Here is a 22,498-nt window from a genome sequence, read left to right on the forward strand (position 1 = left end):
CACCATTTAGTTAAGAAGTGCCTTTGCTTGCGTGGAGCGCCGTTTATTTTACGGCTTTGTCAAGTTTCGTGATTGCGTCAGAGCCATTAAGATGTATAATTTGATTAAATAAAGTACATAATGAAACGTTTATTACATCGACTATCGAGCTACTTGAGAAGCTTCTTTATTTAAACTTAAAACTTCGCGTGTTCTGTGAAAAAAAATATACAAAAGTTCATGCCCCGATAAAATGCCTAAACCAAACGTCGAAAGTTTGCAACTGAAATTCCGAAAAATGTATATACAAAAAACAACAATTATAAATACACTTGGACAATCTTAATGAAATATTTGAAAGCATCGATTCAATGACATCCAACTACATGTCAGATTATCTTTTTTTCCTTGCTACGTAAGATTTTTTAACACTTCAGTTAGAAGTGGAATTTTGTACAAAATTTCTAGAGTCCGAATTCACTTATCGCGAAACAAACAAATTCAACTTTACAGTTCTTCGTTCGGTTCAAATTGACTCTGGTCTATTTTCACTCGTCGAAAGATCGACGACTTCAACGAACTTCTACCCGATTAATTTTTCCATTTGCCGGAAAGAAAGAAATCCAAAAAGAAATCCTCGGCGAGTACCAGTTTGAATTATTCGTCGCGGAAGTGACTCTGTCCCAAACTCTTTGCCAGTGTAAGACTGGAAGTTTCGTTATCGATCATTCGTTGGCGAACGGCAAGATGACGATGACACTGTCCTTTACTGTTGCAGGCTCGGTGAACGAGGCCGGTGTTTTCACCCTCCGTGGCAGGCAAGAGGGCGGACGCCGTGCTAGAAGAACCACGACCAGCACCACCAGTACAACGACGTCCAGCTCGACGTTGATTTCTCTGTCGGACGAGGTGGCGCAGCCCGCGGCCCTTTTAGCCCCCGAAGAGGACTTATGGTCTACCAGTTCTTCCGCTACAACCAATGTTCCAGTCTCCTTAGATACAGCTGCCGCTTCGTCAAAGCCACCCTTGGAACTGGTGGTGAAACCTCACAGCAAGGTCGTACTGCCATGCGAGCTCGAGGAACATTACTCGACGCTATTGTTGGCCGGAGCAAGGTAATTCAAGCTTCTTCACGTCGACCAATGAAATACGCACCGGCTGATACGTCGCGAGATTCAAATTACGTACATACGCTCACGCTCGAAAATTTTTTTTTCTACGTTTTTAACCCTTTAATCGCTGAACAGTTTCTCTCTAGCGATTCGTCTTTTTAATTTTAGACAGCGAAACGGGTTGACATTCAGCTGTTCGGTTAATTTTTCAATTGCACGTATTGTATCTTTAAAATAGATTTTACAGATATTTTGTTGTTGAAAAGTTTTATTTAATTTTCTCCAGTTTCGAGAGAAATATGCTTGTCCCGAGATTCTCGAGCGAGGGTCTACTCTTAGCATAAAGATGAATTTATATCGTGGAAAATGTGCGTGTCGGTTTTCATTCGTTTCTTCCTCGAGAAGGATTTCTTTCTCCTCGTTTGGAAGAAAGTGATTTATCTGGCGTGAAAATAGGTGGTTTAGTTGGACGGAAGGTGTGTTTATTTAAGATTTATCGCGTTCACGTATTAAACAAGCGGTTTAACACCCGACGACCGGAATATAAAACTTGTGCCAGATAAATGAAAATACAAAGAATAGAAAAAAGTGTGCAACTCAATAAAGAACACGTCTATTTATAGGTATACCTTACGAAAAATCGTTTCAATTTAAAAAATTTCTATGAAAAATTATAGGCACGCTGTTCGTTTTCATCATTCTGGTAGTTCTAGTTTACGTATCGCGATTCAGTCGTTTCAATTTAAAATTCGATTATTTATTATTCAAGAGAAATATTATTAATTGTTTAATTTCAAAATTACATGTACATTTACGTCATTAGTTTTGAAATTTTTACTTGGGCTAAATAAAAACAAATAATCAATAACCTCATTCTCTCGTAGATAAGCGAAATTTTAATTATAGAAGGTATTTTTTAACGCTGTTCGGCAAAAAAAAAAAAAAAAATGCCAGAATAAAATAACTCTCTCTTGTTTTAGACAAATTTCAAACAGATATTAATCAGATAAAATGATAGTCTATCAATTTCGCTCGGTCAATTTGTCGAAAAAAGCCAATAACTGTCGGAAAGCAGCGTTCGCTTCGTGTAAAAAATAAATGAAAAAAAAAAAAAGGAAAAACAAAATAGATGCGCCGTAATTGCTGACACAGTTCAGCACGTGTAGTTGTTCGACCGTAAATGGGAAAATTCGATTTAAAGTAGCGGGAGCAAGTAGCCCAAGTCGATATCGCTTCGACAACGAATTCGTGCGGGAGCCGGTATTGTCGCCCCCGAATTAATTCCCTAATTGGCACGAATTGTCTTGTTAGGAGCTACAGAATACGGCCAGCGAGATGGTTGCACGAGGGAAGTCCGGTAGATATGATTACAATCAACACGAGAACGGAGATGAGCGGCACTGGACATAGATACATCGGCGACTCTATCACGTCGGCGTTGCATATAGACAACGTGAGATTAGAAGACGACGGTATATGGGGTTGCACGCTCGAGGACGATCAGGGAAAGATACTTTCCGGCCAGCCTGTGAAACTCGTCGTTCTCGGTAAGTTACGATTATGAATATTGAACACGATATACATACATAGTTAATAGCGTCGGCAAATATTGACGAAACGGTGTTATCGTACAACGGAGAGCGGAGTAGATAGAAATTAATTATCAGGGATTAAGGTCAATGCTGTTTGCCGTATCTCTCGAGTTTAAGGAAATCTTTGCATTCTCCTTGCGTATCGTGCACCCAGCGCGTGCACGCAAGCTTTCCACCGAATTATCGAGAACGTCAAAAAATTTTAAATTAAAAGATTTTACGTATCGTATATATTTTTAAATTCTTGTCAACGAGAAGGCTGACTAATTAATTTTGATTAATTCAACATGCATCGTCGTCGGTAGGAATATTGTAAAACAACATCCACGAATATTTTCGAGATTACATGAAATAATTTTTGAACGAGCTGCTGCACGTACTCCTCTTCAAACACAGTCACCTCTCGTGCGAAATTATTTCTTGCTTCCCACAAAATGCTACTACAAGTTGCAGAAATGCAAAGATTTTATGCAGATTAATCCCCGTCACTTGGACCAGGACGAGAGCATCACGTCGCATGAATATGCATCTGTCGTAAACATTCCTCCCCTTTTCTCCCCGTGTCTCTCGTTTCTACTACTTTTTTAATTCACTCCCTCAACCCCCTTTTTTTTTTGTATCCTTTGGTTGACGGACGCATCAGCCGGCAACGACCACGCTCGCCTCCGCCGCGAAAGCGTACATGAGTACGTACACGTACATCGAAACAATGGTACGCACCAGGCGAAACAATCATTTGGCGAGAGACCACCGCGTGCGACGTTTCAACCCTCTTCGTCAAAGCTGTACGAATCACGTTTCAAATGAACCTACCGCCACACGGACGTCTCCGCCACCCTCTCCGCCACTGTCGACCACTTTTGTTTTTAATATCTCGCCGGTTTGCTCGCGCGCGAAGGACAGCCTCTCCTTTATTTCCTGCTAGACGTTGGCCAACACTCCTCCCTCTCCCTCTCCTCCTCCTCCTCCTCGTCCGACGTTTGCTGCTCCTTTCAGTCTGACCGTCGACGGGCTCTCGCCCCGTTTATTTGTCATCCGCGCGTTCCATCCCTCTCACCCCCCCGGCGATGTTTAATTTCGCGCCGGTCCGCTTGGGTTTCCAACCGGTCGCCTTGGCTTGTCAACGATCTCGCAAAAAGACTTTGCGCGAGGCGCCGCGGATTTATACTGTGTTTGACGTTTCACGCTGTTCCGCTTCGAGCGTCTTTTCTCCTTTGATTTCGCCGGGAATTCTCGCCTCGTTTATTTCAAACGATTGTCCTGGACATTCGGATGATTTGCGGAGGGATTTATAACCGGTTCTCTCTCTTACTCGGAGGGGATTTTGCTCGGGCAAATCTCGCGTTATTCCCGGTTTCAACTGGTCGTTTCAGAAGCTCCGATGATCGTTGCGCGTGGAAGAATTCCCAACGCGCGTGTGTTTAGAGAGTTGATTGAGCTAAATAGCGAGCTATTTGCGGAGGATGGATTAATATTTTGATAACAGACGGCGCTGATTAATTTCCTTTCGACTGTTCAAAATTCTCATTCCCCGTGACTAAAGCGTAATCGGCGCAAAACTTTCTGCAAACCATTCTCTCGTCCATTTTTACCGAGAAATAAGACCGCCACAATTGTAATTTCCATTTTTTATATATAATCGCAGTTCAAGCGCATAGGTAAGTTCCCGTGTAAAATCTCAACGTGCTGAAAATTCCCGAGCGTGAGCGCGCGTAACGAGCCGAGATTCAGGTTAAAAGATTCCGCGGAACGCCCAAGGAAAACAATTACCAGCGGCGATAACGAGTAAACGTTTCAATTTCTCTATTACCGTCGACAAAGCGACGGCAATACAATTAAAATCGCATTAGAGCGGTAATTTTGCCGCGCGGAATATTCCAAGCTGGCAAACAAACCTTCAAACAGAGGGAGAAGGAGAGGGGGGGGGGGGAAGATCGAAATAGAAGCGCCGGATCAAAAGGCGACCGATAACAGGGTTGTAACGCCGGTCTCGTCGAACCATAACCATCGTTTCTCTGCCGCTCTTTCGTGGAAATTCCAGCGACTCATCGCTGGTGCTCGCCGCGATGAAAAGAGGAGCACAGGTTGGGAAGACGTTGGCTGGAAACGGTAACGTCGTTCTGCGTTTGATGGGGATAGATTTGCCGAGCGTGCGCGCGCGCCCCAAGCTCTCCGTCTTGGCGAATTCGCCGTCGAGAAAAAGTTAAGAATAATGCGCGTTTTATGCGGCCGCTTCGCCGAATTCGCCGTATTTCAGCCGACGAACAGACAAACAGGGAAAACGACATCGCTGGCATTCTACGAATCGAAATTCTACTTCTCTTTAGTTACGTTACTATCCGTGATTATTATTTCACGACCAATTCGTTTAGCCATGCTCCCTTCGAAACCGCTCCCCTTTTTTCGCATTCTCCGATCCGATGAAACGACCAAACCATCGCGAGATAACGTCCAACCTTTTCACACTTATCGTTCCACTCGTTTTCCTGTCGATCAGTCGATTGCCACCAAGCTTGAGCCACTACGCGTTGAAAATATACGCGTGGGTAAAAATTTGGTACAGACACCCAGTATGCACGCAGTTCTTTCTTTTTCATTCTTCACAGAAACTTCGTAATCATTCGACGTGATGTCTGACAAATTTCGAGTCACCGGCGACTAGTTGACTTTGCTTTACGAGCCTTAGTTTCGTCACGTTGCGCTGGACACCTGCGCTCGTCTCTCCCGTACGTCGTCGACGGTTACAGTCTTCCACCGTCTTTTTTTCTTCTCGTTGCTCGCTGTTCCGAGCCGAAATTCAATTTGCCCCGACTTGTTCTTTAGCCGGGACAGCGGAGACGAGAGGGTGCGCGTGTACGAGCTGCGCTCGTGTTGCGGGTAACGTCTGATCGTGACAACGGGCAGACCATCGCCGCTTAACGGTACTTGTTCCAATCGCAATCTTTCGATCCCCTCGACTTTCCTTTTAACCTCGCCCCCGATCTGTCGTTCCACTCTTCCCTCCCCTTTCTCCTCATGTCTCTCTTTCTCTCTCTATACTCCGCGGTCCCTGTTTCGCCTTCCGTTTCATCCGGCAACCTCGGTCCATAAGGCCGACGAGACTGGTAGAAGGTACAGAGAGAAATCTTGTTGTCCGATGCGAACGTGCGGGCATTCCACTGTCTGACCAATATCGGGGCTTTCTCCTTTATCAGAGCAGACCGGCCCGTGCTCGCCGATGCTCAAACTCCAAACTCGCCGATACTATCGCCACGCCAACCGAAATTCGTGGCATTCCGCTTTCGTTCCGCCTTCGTCTCTAGACCGCGCGGCGATATTGTTTTCTACTCTTCGTTCCTCACTGTCAGAGCGACGTTCGACCAAGGTTCGCATGATAATGACTCTTTATAAGTTTCCTTCTTCTTCTTCTACGTTGTGTACTCTGACCTGTTTAGCAGAATCTCGCGAGACAAACGTGTGATGCGCAAAGCTGATATCGTTTGAACTTTCGCAGAGAGATGAGAAATCGGTTCAAGTATAGGACTGGAAACTGTTTTCTTTCACAGTCTGCGAGATGGTCTTCTTTTTCAGCTTTTCCATCAAAAACACGGACTACTGATTCGTAGAACGTTGCGCTGGTTTGTCAGTGGAAACGAGCTGCGCCAAATCGTGTCGAGAGTTTGCTCGTTCTGTTTACTTATTACTTTCGTTTGAGGGAGAAGCACAATTGCATCGGCGTAATCCTCACGCGATAACGACCAACGATAAAGGCCATGAATTTCATCGGGCAACAAACGTCGTTGAAAGGAGTGCATGTTAATAAAGCATAAGAGAGATAATCCCTCCTCTCGCAGGATTACAGCGCACAAAGACTCTCCTTGGTGTCGTCGTCTAAACGAATCTCAATTAGCCGTTCTTTCGATTCTAATTAATACTAGAACAAAAAGGCTTCGCATAACGCTAATGTCGCTAAAAAAAAAGAGAAGAGAAAAAGAAAGGACGAAGAAAAGAGGAGAAAACGAGGTGTAAATCTGTATCGAACGACAGGAGAATGAATGTCCACTCGGATCGCGGAATTAATTAAACCGGGTATCTCGTTAACGAACTTATTAATCTGTCGCGTTTCTTTGTCTCGCCGTTTAGAACTTTATTACACGAACGACGGTGTAACTGCGGTGTAACAACGGCGGGGGCCAGTTAAAATAATAGGCCCTCTCGGCGCGAAATCTAATTAGGCGGCGACCCCCGGCCGCCACCACTGTCTCGGAGGTCGTCGCCGACGAATTTCCAAAGATAAAAGTATTGTTTCGGCCGTAAACGAAGCAGAGGAGGAGGGATTCTTTTTCGTTCTGTCGCTTGGTTCTCGGCGTAGCGTCGGGACAAAAGCTAAAGTTTGCACGGTGGAACGGAGCCGCGGCGGAGAACGCGGAGAGGTTGGTCTCATTGTTTCCACTCCCGTTGTCACCGCACGAAAGCGGAAGCCGCGGAAGCGCGACGGAGGAACGAGCCCGGTGTCACCGAGACGTTTACACGGTGTATTTATAACAGACTGAAAAGTATAGCGCCACTCAGATACGGTGGAGGAAACCCGCCGCGGATAGGAGACGCTCATTGTGTCGTTGCCGCGAATTTTCGGAAGCCTCGGACCGCCGGCCATTGTTCCACGGTTAATCGCGCGCTGTTAGCGTGATTGCGCTTTTCCTTGGAGAGAGAGCGCGGATTTGCGAGGTAACCAGCGCGAGGTTTCTTCTTTTGTGTGCTCGTTACGCTCGCAGCATCAGATATTAGCCGGGCGATGGAACGAAAAGATTCTACTTTGTTCTCCACTTTGTTCGCCTGGGTTAATTCCCCCATCGTCTCTCTCCGCAGCCAGACTCGATGGACGGACTTCCGATGCACATTTCAGTCTCTCTGCGACGACTTTGCATTCGTGCTGAGATTTATTTTACAAAATAATTATGCCACGAATTATTGTAAAAACTGGGAATTTAGTACCACTGTAGTTTCGAGACTGTGAATTTTTTTCTCATTTTGCTAGCGTGATGTCCGACTTGCACGTGAGTGTTCCACTGAATTAAAATTGACGCAGTCATTGCCCGCGTTTTGAATAATTACTCGAGATATTCTATTATAGATCTTTTTTTAGGAATCTTGCAACATTAGACTTATGCATCGTCGATCATCTTAGGATACCCAAATCTGTAGAAGTATCCTGCTACACGTTCTCTTCGTTTAATGAAAATTTATCGCAACGTTTCACATGTATAAATATTTACACGCAATATCTGATTTATACGTGCTTGTTCTACTAAATTGCCTTTGAACAAACCATTTTCACCAACATTTCCATCCGTAAGAATGAACTGCTATATAATTCTTCTTTTTCTTCAGTGAAAATTTATCGTGATGTTTGCGAAGTGTACGAATCTTTATACGTCTGACTCAAACGTGCTTCTATTACTGAACAAATCGTCAATTGCCTTTGAGGCACAGCCATGTTTTATCCACGTCCACGACCAGTCTTTATCCGTGGAAACGCTGCTTCCGGTTCTTTTATTTAGTTCTTTATTTATTGCAACGTTTGAAGTCTACGAATCTTCATACGCGACGTCTGACGTGCACGTGCTCGTACTGCTGAACATGTATAAGCTACAGTTGCATCGTCACGTTCGCTACTCTATATCCGCAAAAGTATCGCAGTAGATATTCTTTCCGCCCTGTTCTGCAATGGCGCGTCGACGACAGAGCCTGGATCAATGGTTCTTATCCGTTCAAACAGAAATAAATATCTCGAACTGTCAATTAAGGGACAAACATCGACGCTTGTACGGCCGGGGTTTACCTTAATATATCGTCTTGTTCGCGGCGCCTCGCACATACCTGCCCTGGGATCGTACACGCACTTAGACAATCGTCGTTCCGGACCAGTGGGACAAGGGCATTAATGCAGGTGGTGTAAATTAGCGCATCAAAGCCCAGCACTATACTACCACGTCGCCCAGTGATTATTGATGCGAGCCAACCATTGGCCACTAACTACCCATTGATTAGCTGAAGGTTTCCGCGTAATTAATGGAACATTCTCCAGCACCAATGGCTCCGATCGATCGCTTACAATTTCTGTCTTCGCGGCAATTTTCCATATTTCACCTTTCTTTTCGCTCACGATAATGAAAAATCTCCTTCTTTTTCTTCGTGTTTCTATTCTAACCGCGTGTTACGAAGAAGGAAATATTCTACGTGCCTCGAAGACTCGAAATCTCGAGCATGCGTATCGAAAGTTAGTATCGCCAGTATGCGAAGTCTCTGAAAATTCTCCGTGGACGATATCAAACAATCTCTTTAGTTCTCTCTCTCTCTCTCTGTCGGGAACATTAAACACGTAGCCCCAAAAACCGTCGATTACAAGTGATTTAAGTGCAAAATCGCGTTTACAACGGGCGTAGGAGAAGCGAGGATGGGGGTTCCGCTTCGCCGGCGGCCGAAGTAATTTAATTTCATCGGCCGGTGATGACCGCAGGAGTCGCCAAACATCGAATGCCCCCGTCGTATTTCCGGGCGGCGCTGTTTCGGTTAATCGCGGTCTCGATCATTGTGAATCGCGCGCGTACGTTCGAAACGCGACGCGGTGGCGGTCCGATCGATCGATTTCTTGGTTATTAGCCGACGAATTTTGTGTTTGTACGGCTTACTGATTCCACAAAAAAAAAAAAAGAAAAAAAAATAGGAAGAAACAGCATATTCGACCGTCGAGTTTGATCAGGAGTACAGTTAAATTGGCGCTTTAACGACGAAGCTGGCCACAGAGTCCCTCTCTCTGTTCGCTGGTAACTTGATTTCACGTTCCACCAGGTGTTGGGCTTCCGATTTTCGAAACACCGACGCTGACCGCTTTCGAAGTCTAGCGCTGGAGGCACGTACAGAAGTGCAATGTAATAATTTTCCGTTTAATTTCACCGTATCGATGCGCACGTCTCTCCAATCAGCGGGCTCTCCCGCGTTTATCCGGCACCGCGCGCCGTTTCCCTTCGTTTCTCGTTTGTCGCGGGCGCTTTTCGCATTCCACACGCTATATCCAGGCCAGCACGTGAATTAATCATTCGGATTAAATCGATCATTTGGATAGTTGTAGTTCGACGGCTGCATTTCTATGCATATTTCAGCGACGCTTCGACGTTGCACGGAACGTAACGAGGTTATAAAAATTGTAAGGAGAAAGTTGCTTATGGATCAAGGACCGACTCGAATTAACCTGAACCGGGTCACTGACTTCGATTCCATAGTTCGTCACTTTGCCTCTGATCGATGTAATTACTTCACGTTGAAACTATGCCTAAGGTTTATACTAGCCGCTATATGCTAATCGCGCTTTTTACACGAATAAGTTTCACAACTTCCGTTTTGTAATTTTTGATCTAGATATGAATGTTATAATCAAAACATTGAGCGAATTTAATTGTTGTAAAAATCTTTCTAAAGAATTTTCAAAGTAATACGAAATATGTCTTTCTCGAGTCTTTGTTTCTGAAACACAAGTTTCTAGACCTTAAACTTCCATCGGAGGTATTAAAGTAAAAAGAATAGTGAAATTTAAAATTTTTAAAACGAAGTACACGAGCTTTTACATATACGACATATTTCACGAAAAATCATTCGAATCCCTGATCTATATTTATAAATTGATTATTTTGACTATTTTAGTGTCAAAAAACGTTGCAACCTTGGCGTTTCTTCTTGAGTTCGTTCCATCACGAAACGATCCAAGGCTAATTATCGCCAGCGAGGCTGTTCTTTCGAGCGAATCACGTGAACCATGTGTACATGTTCACATCGTATGAAAAGAAGAAATTGCCATTTTCAAAAGGCAATCCATCACTTCGGGTCACGTCCCTTCTGTAGAGAACTATTGTTTCCATTTTCGTGAATACTCGCGAAATATTGGATACACTTATAAAGCGTTCGAATACGACCAACGACGACCAGGTTCTACTTACGAGGCACTCGACTTTCCATCTCCACCGTTCGGTGGATCTTGTCTCCGTTTCCGTCGTCGGCGCGTATCGCGTTCGAAAACCTGCGCGCCACCAAAGTCGAGTGGCGAGTCAATAACCTCGAGCTTCCGGTCGACGGTGCACTTGAAGGGCTGTCGTTCGAACCGACAACTCTCCTCCTCGTGGCGCACGACGTTATCGTTCTCCGGACATTTAGCGCCGGTCAACGATACACGCTCGTCGGTGAGGCTGCGTGTTTCCGGTCGTCTGCTGCGCTGATTGCTTTCCAAGTCGGCGGAAGTGGACGTACGATAGAGAAGTGGGGAATTACCGCGCGTGGAAAGCCTCCATCTCGCTCGTCGATTTTCTCCTTCTCCTTAATTGTGATAAAGAGCCGCGCGATGAAGAGTTTCTACTTTCGAAGGATTTCGTTTCTCACCTCGCCGCGCGTCGTCTATCGACGTTTAATTTGTTATTTTAAATCTCTCGACTCTCCGACCACTCTACCACCGTTCTCAAATTTTGTGTCACTGGTTAAATGCTTGATCACTGATTATTAGGTTTTCCTCAAATTTAATAAACATTGCCATCAAGTGACAATAATTTAACTTATTATAACGCAACCTCTAGTTAAATATATTGACATTTAGTGGGCTTATCGTTTAATTATATTATAGATTAAAACTTTATTGACTATTGAATAAAATAAAATTTACAGTATCAAAATTACAGTATCAGAAAAAGCGAAATTACTCGTGGGTACACCTGATACGTATCAAGGAGAATTTTTTCGTGGCTTTGACGTTAGAAAAGATTGACAGAGGACGTTAACGTATAGAATTTACAGAAAAATTTCGATAGGATCTTTCGAATGTTCCATTCGAAGGAAAAGAGACAACTTTCTTTTGAAAAGAGACTTCGCGAAGAATGGAATTGCATTGGTAGTTGGTCAGAACCGACTCTCGTCAAATCGACGAGAAAACTCTGAGGGCAACCATGCTTATCGATCCGAACGTTTACTTTCACCGGCGAAGCGTCGCCAAGATTACCGATCGACTTTAATCCCTGTGACTGATATTGCGCGCGGCAGTTAATTAACTGGTCTCACGGTGCAAATCCTTTAATATAGTCTGGAAGCGCGATCAGGCTGCCGATACACGGAGCATTGTTCTGTTTTCTGGTCCGTGAGGAACGCTATAATTAGTTGACTATCTCCGGTCAGTCGTTTCATTGCTTGTTCAGTTGCCGTGCAAACAGCGGCGAAACAATCTCTGGTGTTCTACGCGATTTAATGACCGAGCCCGGCCGCAATTCCCGCGATTATAATCTACGCTGCGCCAGAGCCTGCCGCCGCACAGCTCCATTTGGCCAAGATACATTTTCCACGATTTCGCCCTCTAGCTCGCGCGATCTTCCTCGTCGGGGAATAATTTTTACCGAACGTCTCTGCAAAGGAAAACCTGCTGCTTGCTCGCCGTGCGAGCGTACGCGGCCATTTGGATTTGCTCTTCTCCACCCTCCCATTCCGTTCGCGGAATATTTAACGATCTAGATTTGCGGCTGGCCGCAACCTTTGAGTTTCCTCTTTATTTTCCAAACACCGGCTCTCTCGTTAATTTCGAAACACAGCTATGAGAGGTATTTTATATATATACTTTATGTACGCACACCGCCGTTCGTGAATGTTTGGAAAGTTAGTCGCGGTGCAACAGTTTTTGCTATATTTTGAAAACGAACGTTCCATTAGCGTTGATACTTCTTTGGAAGTTGGAATATCTGGGCGTGAATGATACATCAGGTTGATGCTGAAACGATCTATATCTCGATCTATATATACATCTATATCTATATCTCGTTCATATTTTACGCTCGTATGTAATGGATACTTGACACTTCATGAAACTTGAAGAAACTTTTAGATTTGGACTAAAAATACATGTCTCAATCTTTTGAAACTTCAATATGAAACAGATACGCTTATTCTCTATGCATGATAAACTTTTCATCAATTATTTTTATCTGTTGCTTTTGTCAATGTCTTAGTTTGAGATTTATGACTGAAGTGTCTCTCTGCTCATTTTTTTGAGTTATAGCACAACTACTATATTTCGCCGAAAATTTAGAAGATTATACAAATTTACGATTTATAAAGTATCAATATTTATAAGTAATAATTGCATTATAAAATTTTATTACTTATTAACAAATCAATCTGAAGTAAAAAGTGTCCTAGAACTTTCAAACACGATTCAACGGGATTGCCTGTAAAATCAAAGTAAAATCAAAGATTAAAGAATCTCATTTCCCCCTCTGTACTCGAACAGGTCCAAATACTTACAGACGGTAGTGTATACTGCTCTCGAATCAAGAGAGAATTTACCAAGGCAAACTCTCGCCTGATTCGCTTAAGGATTCGCGAATGGAAAATGTCAAAGTAGAAAGTTAACAAAGCAGCCCCGGTGGTGGTGGATCTTGTTCCACTTTCTACTTAGCCGGCACCCAAGCGTCGCGCCGTGATCGCAAACGCTCGAGTTCTCGGTAATTTGTGCTTCGCCCATCGAGGCGAGCTCTGTATTCACGACCACGATTGTTGAATTTCTTGCGAGAGAACGTAGAGACAGGGAACAACAGGAAACTCCATAACTCTATATTCCCCGTTCTCTCTATTCCCCGACATTCAATCACTACCGGCGGTTCAGAGTTCAAATTCCCAAAGACCCTAATCGAAAATTCGAACTTCCCACGAACCACCACCGGACTAATAGCGCACCTTGGCCGGTCTTCACTCGCGAAATATCGAAACGTGACAATTCACAAGTGTAAGATTCTCGTTGGAATTGCACGCGCGTTCCACGACTATTAGGGTGGAACCAACGTTTCGTTACCAGTGTTTACGTTTAAATTTCCAACTTATCCTTAGACTACTTATATTATTAGTCAGATTAGTCAACTTATCCAAATTTTTTATAAAAACTCATATTTTTGAGAATACTATTGAGAAAGTCGAATCTCGATAGAGAAATGTTTCACACGTCAAACGTATCACAGAGAGCACTATGTTTCGGATATTTCATGCATCTATTCGTATCACGAACCTCCCGTTTTATTAATTAATTCCGCATTTTAAACCTACTTACAAATGCACGAAAACTCCGCAGTACAGTTGTAATTCCTATTTTGGTTTTTAAATTCACGTTCACGTGAAATGTATAAATTTGCGCAAATACCTTCGGTATCGAAACGCGGTAGTGGCGCGTACACACTGTGCGTTGGACTCTCTCCAGCGTGTTCTACGTCCACAAAGCATAGACTCTCGTCGCCCAAGGGGAGCAGAAACGTTCTCGAAGGAGGAATTTTCTCTACCTTCGGACGCGCTGCAACGCTCTCGACGCCGCGTTTATGTTAATTAGAACGTATTCTTAGAATGCATATTCCACGCCGGTCGAGCCGGTGGCTCGTGTTCATAAAAGAAACGGCGGTTACCACCGTTGCCACGTTCAATTTTAAAGAGGTGGAATAGACGGGGCGCTTAGAGCGTCGAATAACTGGCAGCACGAGCCACACCTACAACGACAACCGGTCTTCTGCGACGCTTGATGCCCGCCCCCAGTCCGGTGATGATGTCCGTTTTATACAGGCGATTTCGTATAATGAAGCACGCCAATTTCCTCCTCGACTCTCTATCCTCTTCCTGAATATCGCGCTCGAGACTCCTCCGCGCCAAGAAAGAAGGGAACCAACTTCTTCCTTTTTTCTCCTTACCGTAACGTCGCGATCAAACACTGACAAGCAACGCGAGCGAATATATACATGCATAAATACGTTCACCGACACAGAGAACGTTCGACGACAGTCTACCCGGCTGGCTTAAAACAGAGACGAGGGTGAATAGGAAATGGGCTATGTAATGGGTGGTTCGTTGTCGAAAGTCGTAAAACAGATTCGCGTAACGATGAGGCGTTCTCAACTTGGATTAAGGGGAAGCAATATTCGTCCAGGCGATCTTACGTCCAGTACGAGATTACTGTGGTCCGATCGGGCTACGCAAGGTGGATATTTGCACGGGCTTAGGATATCGCGCTGTGTGCGTGATATCCGTTAGGATAACAGGAAAAGTGGACGTGTAGATATCATCTATGTTAATTGATCAACCAGAAAAATGGCATGTTGCGGCGTTATTTGCATTGTCCGTGGGAAATTAAAGGATGCAGAAACGCAGACGATGCGCACGATGTACAAAAATATGCAAGATATTTAGTAACAGAAATAAATTTCTACTTTTACAACTCCATGGTGTATGGAGGTTTTAGCTCTTTTTGATATTTCGCTGGACAAAAGAAGTAAAAATTGAAATGCACTCGTGATAAAACGTATGATTGGATGTTAAATTTTGGTCGTGACTATAAATTGTACGTTTTTTTGGAAACGGAGGTATTCTTTAACACGGAGATATTCCGTCATAAAAATATGCATTCGTAGTTTATAAATGGGAAATCGGAATCTGATATTGGTATTCTTTAACACGGAGATATTCCGTCATAAAAATATGCATTCGTAGTCTACAAATGGGAAATCGGAATCTCGTTAGAGATGACAGACTACTTATAACTGCTGATGGCAAATAATATTGAAAGAATCGTGATCGCCACTGATTGAAAAGAGATTGTATCTGATGTATCTTCAATTTTAGATTGTATCTTTAATTTTAAATTAATGAAGAATATAATAGGAAATGATTGGAAGATAATCAGTGTGATATAACACCAGTTACGTTACGTCAGCCGTAAGGAGCGAAGTTCGATTGAATTTTTTCATTGGATCTGACGCAGAAAATTCGGAACGAAGCCAATCCGATTTATCGATTCGCCAAGCTGTTTAGACATCCGATACGGTAAATTCTTATCGAAAATCGATGGCCAGCGAATACCGCGCTGACATGTGCATTAAAGCGCAAAGCCGTCTCCCTTCGCCCTTCCTTGGTATAATTAAAATAGTTAAATGAACATCAGAAAAATTCCACGTTGACCTTCTTCTCTACGTCTGTCTTCTCCTCTCTTCTACATCCCGCACTAACCTCTTTTCCACTGTCTAAACTACTGTAGACGTAGTATGAAATCGATCGTCTATTTTTCTCCGTTCCTCGCAGCAAACATCCGGCGGAACTCGAATCTGCGAAACTCGAAACTGTTTTAATTAACTGGCGAATTTTTCCGTGAATCGTCCGACTATGGTTAATTAGATTCAACCGTATTAAGCTAACCAGGGCACAGATGATCGCTGCGCACAAAGGATCGGGAATTCAAGTTTTCCCAGGGAAAATGAAATCCAATTACGCGAGAGCCCGTAAATAAAGTGCACACAACCTGTTCCTCCGACCCGTTTATAACTTTTAATCAGAACTTTGCTCAACCGAGGGCTATTTTTCCGATGGGCGAACCGCTAAGTTTCCGCTCCGGCCACGAGAAGCGTACGGATTCTCTATGGAATATGGCTAATGAATTTCCCGAAAATTATCCCCCGTGTTCGATCTGACTCTTGTCGAACGTTCTTCACCGAGTCGAGTGCTCAAAGGATCCGTTAAGAACCGTGGATAAAGATGAAATTTCCTTCGAGCGTCAGAGATTTTCGGCTCGGATCCTCGATTCTCAAATTTGCTATGTTCGGACTCGAGAGATACGATTTTCTTCTTTTGACGATTTTTTAAATTTATTATTTACGCTTACAAGCCACCCATCCCTCTTTTGATTCCAACAAAATATTACAAGTTTTCGTTTCATTGAAATTGTTTCAAACATGCAGTGCAACTTAATCTGACAATTGTTTAATAAAGAAGACGACAAATCTTCATATAAATCAACGTGAAAGATCAACAAAAAATATTCAGCAACTAAAACAAATTTCCCCAGATTTCAAACTGGAGCGAACAACTAAAATCAACTAATGATCCCTCTGTCCTCTTACGAGTGAACGAATTTCTCTCTACAGAGAGCTAATGCTCGATCTAAATGCATCAAACATTCCTCTTCATTGTAGCGTTTGACGTTTATAGAAAATCTCTTTGACAGAGAAAGGGAACCACGTGAATTTCGTCTGTCACCGAAAGTATCCTCGATCATCCCTCCTCGAAACGTCGACGAAATACGAAAAAGAACGTGTAGTTTCTTTCCCTCCAAGTCGTTTCAATTCCGCGAGAAGGTTATTATCCTGGCGAGTTTTGCCTCGCCATTCACGTATCCCATTGCCGCGAAAATTGCAAGTCAGTTCCCATTCAGACGGTGTTATTCTTCCGGACGAATTCGCTGTTTATAACCCGGCTGGTTGATCCGCGCCGGATCAAAACTTTCGTCCGGCTCGAAGATTTTTAAAAATCCGACAACGCGGAACTGACACACTCCACCCGCGTTCAATTGACTTCGTTATTACGGTTGATTTATCACGAAATTCGCGTTCGCGCGCACGAGATGCACAACAACTGCCGCCGGTCAGCGTGAAAATTTCATCATACAAGTTTCACTGAATTTCCACGTACAATAACGCGAAATAATAATCGTCCCTCCCCCTCCTCTATCTTTTTTGCAACGGTGTTAAAAGCCCGCGAATTTATCGGCACCGATAAAAATGTTCCGGTATGAAACGACGGAAAACGTCGACCAACGATTCGCCGATGTGCGCGTGCGTTAAATAGAATTTATTCAAAATATCCAAATTTCCAAAAGCGGTCGCCGATTAATTTTTAAATCGGCGTGTTGATACTTCGAAAATGGCGAGCGACTTGAAGAACAATTGAATCTAGCAGTTCTCATTGACGTTGTAAACTCATGTGAATACTTTCGCACAGGTAATTCTACTAGCTCGCGAGAGGGAGAGGAAAACGCGTGCCCGTGTATCATTTTGCAATTGTAACTCGAGCCACGTAAACGTGGACGCGAAGCCATCCAATCGGCCGTGTGGTAAATCACGTTTCACCGGAGACCGCCGAATCAATTGACCAGGAAATCGGAAGCAAGTAAATAATATTACTGGATAATGGAACGCGTCGCAATCCACCGGTTGAGCGCGAGGCGCGTTAATTTTACGTAGACGTTTCGCGTCTCGTCTCGAAAGGAGACACCGATCCCGTGGGATTATGATATAAATCACCTAACCAAATACTTTTTTCATCCTCTTTTCAATTCACTGTTCGAGCGCGGGGGCGATTCCGCTGGACCTGATGTAGAGGCTCGCTGACGCCACGATCGATCGTCGATTTTTCTTCGACACTCGTGGCCTCTGCTTCATCAATAAGGTCAGCTTTCTCTCTCTCTCTCTCTCTCTCTCTCTCAAAGAGATTCGCCAGTGGCGAATGATCGACGGATAGTGATAAATATACCCGCTGTCTCAAAACCAGGGAACGCGTATGAGGTATGAAGCGTTGAAAAATTGATACCAGCAAGCTGATCCAGAAGCGCTGCGAGACAGAGCTCCTTGTCTCTCTTCTTCCTTTCTTTCTTTCTTTCTTTACTCTCTCGAGCGTTTCACCCGAGGCGGTTTCAACCTCGTTGCACGGGGAGATGTGTTAAAATGGATCGTAAGACGAGGGTTCTTAGTTTCGTCTTCGATCCATAGCGAGGTTACAACGTTACAACGAATGTCGTGCGTGATGCGCGAATATCGTTGGGGAAGGATAAGAAGTTCCTAAGAGGGACTCAGAGATTTGGAATTGGTAGTTTGGTCTTTAGTCTTTACCTGTGTATTCTTTGGTACTTATCTGTGAATTTCTGTGCAGCTTGAGACGTTTTCTCTTATAAAAATTTATACGTCAACCATTCAACGTATAACACTTAATAAATTCAATTACGATTCCTTTTCTGCGTTCTCTTCGAATGAACTTATGTTGAATCTCAGAGTGAATTTACATCGAATCTTATACAAAAATGTCTTGGAAAACAATCGACAAAAAATACCGTAGAATCACTGATATCAGTTTCCCTGGGAAAGACAATTCTTTTTCTTCCTCCCGAGCTGTTTTCATCAGTCCTCGCGCGGAATCCTCGCAATTTTCGCAATTAAAAACAATCGCAACCACCGATGTGCCTCGTTACTTTCTGGATTCATGGGCATTTGTTCGCATTCAAGACAGAGAGAAAAAGAGAAAGAGAGATTCAACGATACAATTTCTGGTTTCTTGTCGTTTCCTTCCGCGCAGTTCACGGTTTCGCGCTCGTTTTATCGCGCGTACGTGAGAGATTAGCGGATTAGCCGCGTGCAAAGCATGGCTGATCAAAGTTTACGGGCAGATCGTTGAATGCAAGCGAGTGCCGCGTTCCTGCGGGAGGAAACTTCATCCGTACTTTACCCGAGGGTACTCGCGAAATAACCGTGTCCTTTGTAACCGGCTGCAAATCACCGTTGTTTGATACCCGTGCGATGAGCTACGCGCTCTCTTTGTTCGCGCTTCTCTTCCTCCCATCTTTCTTCCTTTCGTTTCTTCTCTTTCGCGTTCGAACCCATCGTTGACGCTTCGAGTCGCACCGAATCCACAGCCCCTTGTATCGCGATTCTCTGAGAGAAACGCGCGTTCGATGTCGGCCGCGTTTGATGGAGTCTAATTAATCAAAGAAGCCAGAGACGACAGTTTCTCCTTTTTTCTCTTCTTTCTCGTTTTTTTTTTCCAGAGGAAAGATAGAGAGATGAAACATTGCTGACAGAGCTGATAAAATATTTGTCGAGAGTATACTTCTCTCGCGCTAGGACGATTGACGCGCGAAAGAAGAATATGTAATCTAGAATGACGTTATATTCGTTTCCTTTCTGTATATTTTAACATGGTTTTGTCTACGAACACGTTCTTATTACACGTGCCCTTTCACTAGAGCGCTCTTTCCTTTTTCAGACAAAATAAACTCCCTCGCACGAGAATGGTTGATTGTAACTTTGATTTTTTAGATACATTTAGGTAAGACGAGAATATTTATTTATTTGAACAAGTCGTTATTTCTTTTGAAATCAGACAGTCGTTGTCACGTTGTCACGTATACAATTCTTTTACATCTTTACGGCCTGTACATTTTCAAATGTACCATAAATGCGTAATCTCTTCTTCACCCTATTCGACAAACTTTACAGAGTTTTATTTGAAATTTCTCCATATATTTCGCGCGCTTTCCCCTCGCGCGAATACGCGCTTCTTCACAAATTCATCAGCGCCAAAAATAAAAAGAAAAGAAAGAAAAAAGGAAGTCAAATCGCAACGATTTCTCGATCGTCTCCGCAACGCGCAAAGAAACCAGAAGAAGATATTTCAAAGTAACTACTAAAACCCATCAGAATCAAAGTGTAACCACCGGCAAAGACCTCGGGTCATTAACATTGAACGCTCCCGGAAGAGCGGCCGTGTTGTTCACGTTCACGTCGAGACTCGCATCAGCCGACGATCTGAGAAACTTCAAAGAAAACAGGTATTCTTGAAGAACCGCAAGAGGTCCCTTTGAGCTAGGAATTCTATCTCTCTCTCTCTCTCTCTCTTTCTCTCTCGAGGCGGTGGATACAAAGAAAGCAATAATTCTTGGAAGGATCGGTTAGAATCGCGGGCGGGGAAACACCGGGATGGTACGCGTCTCACGTATTTGGCACGGGGGATAAACTCGGACCCGTTGGCTGGCGCAGCACACTGCGGCGCGGCGAGTCGAGAGTGGTAAAGGAAAACCATTTCACGCCCGACTACCCTTTCTCTCTCTCCCTCGGCGAGAATAGTCGATCGTTTCGCGTCTCGTTAGCATCTCATCCATCGCTGGTGTCTGGCTGCCTTACCTGGCTGCCTGTTTGCTTGTCGAGCCGACTCTGTCAGTCGCTCTCTCTCTCTCTCTCTCCCTCCCTCTCCCTCTCTAGCTGCAGGCTGAAATTTCGCTGTGTTGTTGCTTCCTCGCGTCCCTTTCTCGTCTCCTTCTTCCTTGCCCTCGCACCTTATCCGTTTCCGATCCGCCGTGGAATCCGAGATTTCCCCTAGCATCCGAGATACCTTGCGCGCGAGCACAGATGGCTGAAAATCGATGAAAATCGGGGAAAGAGACGCTGCGTGTCCATATATAGTACGTGACTTCCGGTATTCAAGAATCATTCACCGATACGGTGTCGCTCGTTTTTTTCTCTCTCTCTCTCGTGTGTGTGAATTCCAACCGCGTCAGCAGGACTACTGTTCTGTCTACAGAATAAGTCATTTCACGTCTGTGTGCACACTCTAAACTGGTAGTAGCTGGTAATCTGCGTATACCGCGAGTTGGCCGTGACACGCTCGATCGTTACACGAGTTCTCAGACACTTTACGGTATTGCAGGCACGGTTGCAGTTCGTTTAATCAGCGCGATACACGGTCTCGCGCAGCGTGGGCCAGATCGGGCACCACGTTCTTCCACCCCTGGTGGATTAATTCTCGAAACGCCGAGGAATTTATCGCTGGCCGGTGGTTGCGCGCGGCAATTGCATGATTTAAGATACCGTTCGAACGTTAACGGGGGGAAAGGAGAAGTTCGAATTCGTTTCGGCGCGCATTAATTCGCCCCGGACTTGGCGGAGATAATTCAACGCCCGGCGAAATGAATAAGGGGTGGTTTCTCCGGCAGGTGTGCGTGGACTTTTACGCAGCGAATAACGTATCCGAGGGGTGTTCGGGTCGACAATCTCTGCTCTGCGCGCAAAAAGTAACGGGTCTCGTTTGGTTCTCGGTCCACCGAGATAATTTGCATTTTAAAGGGATCCTCGACTTCGAACTCGTACGCCGGATAGACGTCGCGAGTCACCGTAATTTGCGGTACTCGTTTCGAAATATCGTCCCGAGACCTCCGTCTCGCCTTCTTGCCGAGGAATTTTCGCCAAGATAATTCTCCACCGATGTTCCACCCGCGCACGAGTATAACTGAATTTAAACAACGCTCGCGAGAGCGCTTATCTTTTCCCCGGCGAGTTGTTCCACTGTCTATTATCGTTGAAATTATTGCCATGAAATTCGCGAAATCCGAATAAAGTCGGAATTTACAAGATTCCCCACCCGTGTGTTTCTTTCTCGAGTACCGATGCACTTTGCTTGTCTGGATCGACGAATAAACGTTGACCTACTCTATCTTGCACGTCGTCTGCTCGCGCATTTACTTATTCCGCTTAATTCTAATTAGGAATTCTATTAACTTCCCCTCTTTCCAAATTGTTCTTCTTACATTAACATACACAAACAGTGAGAACACGCTTTATATTCCATCCGAGAATAAACGAGTCATGGTTGACATTGGGGGGGGGGGGATCATTTGATTGCTTTCGCATAAGAGTTACGTGTACGCGTCTCGATGTAATTTGAGGCGGTTTTTGATCGTCGTATTCGATTACATTTCCGCCACAAAGTTTACGTTCCTCCTTTTCTTTTCCTTTCTTTTTCTTCGTTTTTTCTTTTTTTTTTTTCTCAATCCAGAACAAGTGGATACTTTCATAATTAAAAGCACTTCATTGCAGCGCGCACAGTGCGAACAGAAATTGCTCGAGACGCGTGAACGTACACGAGGCGCGCCGCCGCTGCTCGGCTTTTTAAATATATGCGCATTCGTAAAACGAAGTCGTTCGTCGGTTGGGAAAACCACTTTCCATTAAAGCGTTTCTTTCGCGACGTTCCCGCGCGTATAATTTCGGATTTTTGAACTCTGCCACTTCTCCGTCCGTGAATATGAGCGTTAATTTGGAACACCCGCTCGAGATCGACGCGCGAAACCGTTTTAGGAATTTAAACTAACCTAACGTTTCGGTCTAGCCATTTTTGCGCGCGCGCGCGTGTGTGTGTGTGTGTGTGTGTGTGAATGTCAAAATTCACAAATTGAAATTTATT

General features: G+C 44.2%; 1 protein-coding gene across 1 annotated transcript in view; it reads left to right on the forward strand.

Annotated features, from left to right (window-relative positions):
• The window catches only part of LOC122534291 (B-cell receptor CD22), a 289,325-nt gene that overhangs the window by 98,760 nt on the left and 168,067 nt on the right, over positions 1 to 22,498 (forward strand). The window contains exons 2-3 of the mRNA XM_043664794.1: positions 758 to 1,094; positions 2,403 to 2,638. Of these exons, the coding sequence (XP_043520729.1) occupies positions 758 to 1,094; positions 2,403 to 2,638 (573 nt within the window). The remainder of the gene's footprint in view (positions 1 to 757; positions 1,095 to 2,402; positions 2,639 to 22,498) is intronic.

The sequence above is a fragment of the Frieseomelitta varia genome, unplaced genomic scaffold (genome assembly GCF_011392965.1).
Source record: "Frieseomelitta varia isolate USP_RPSP 00005682 unplaced genomic scaffold, Fvar_1.2 scaffold_582, whole genome shotgun sequence".
NCBI classification, from domain to species: domain Eukaryota; kingdom Metazoa; phylum Arthropoda; class Insecta; order Hymenoptera; family Apidae; genus Frieseomelitta; species Frieseomelitta varia.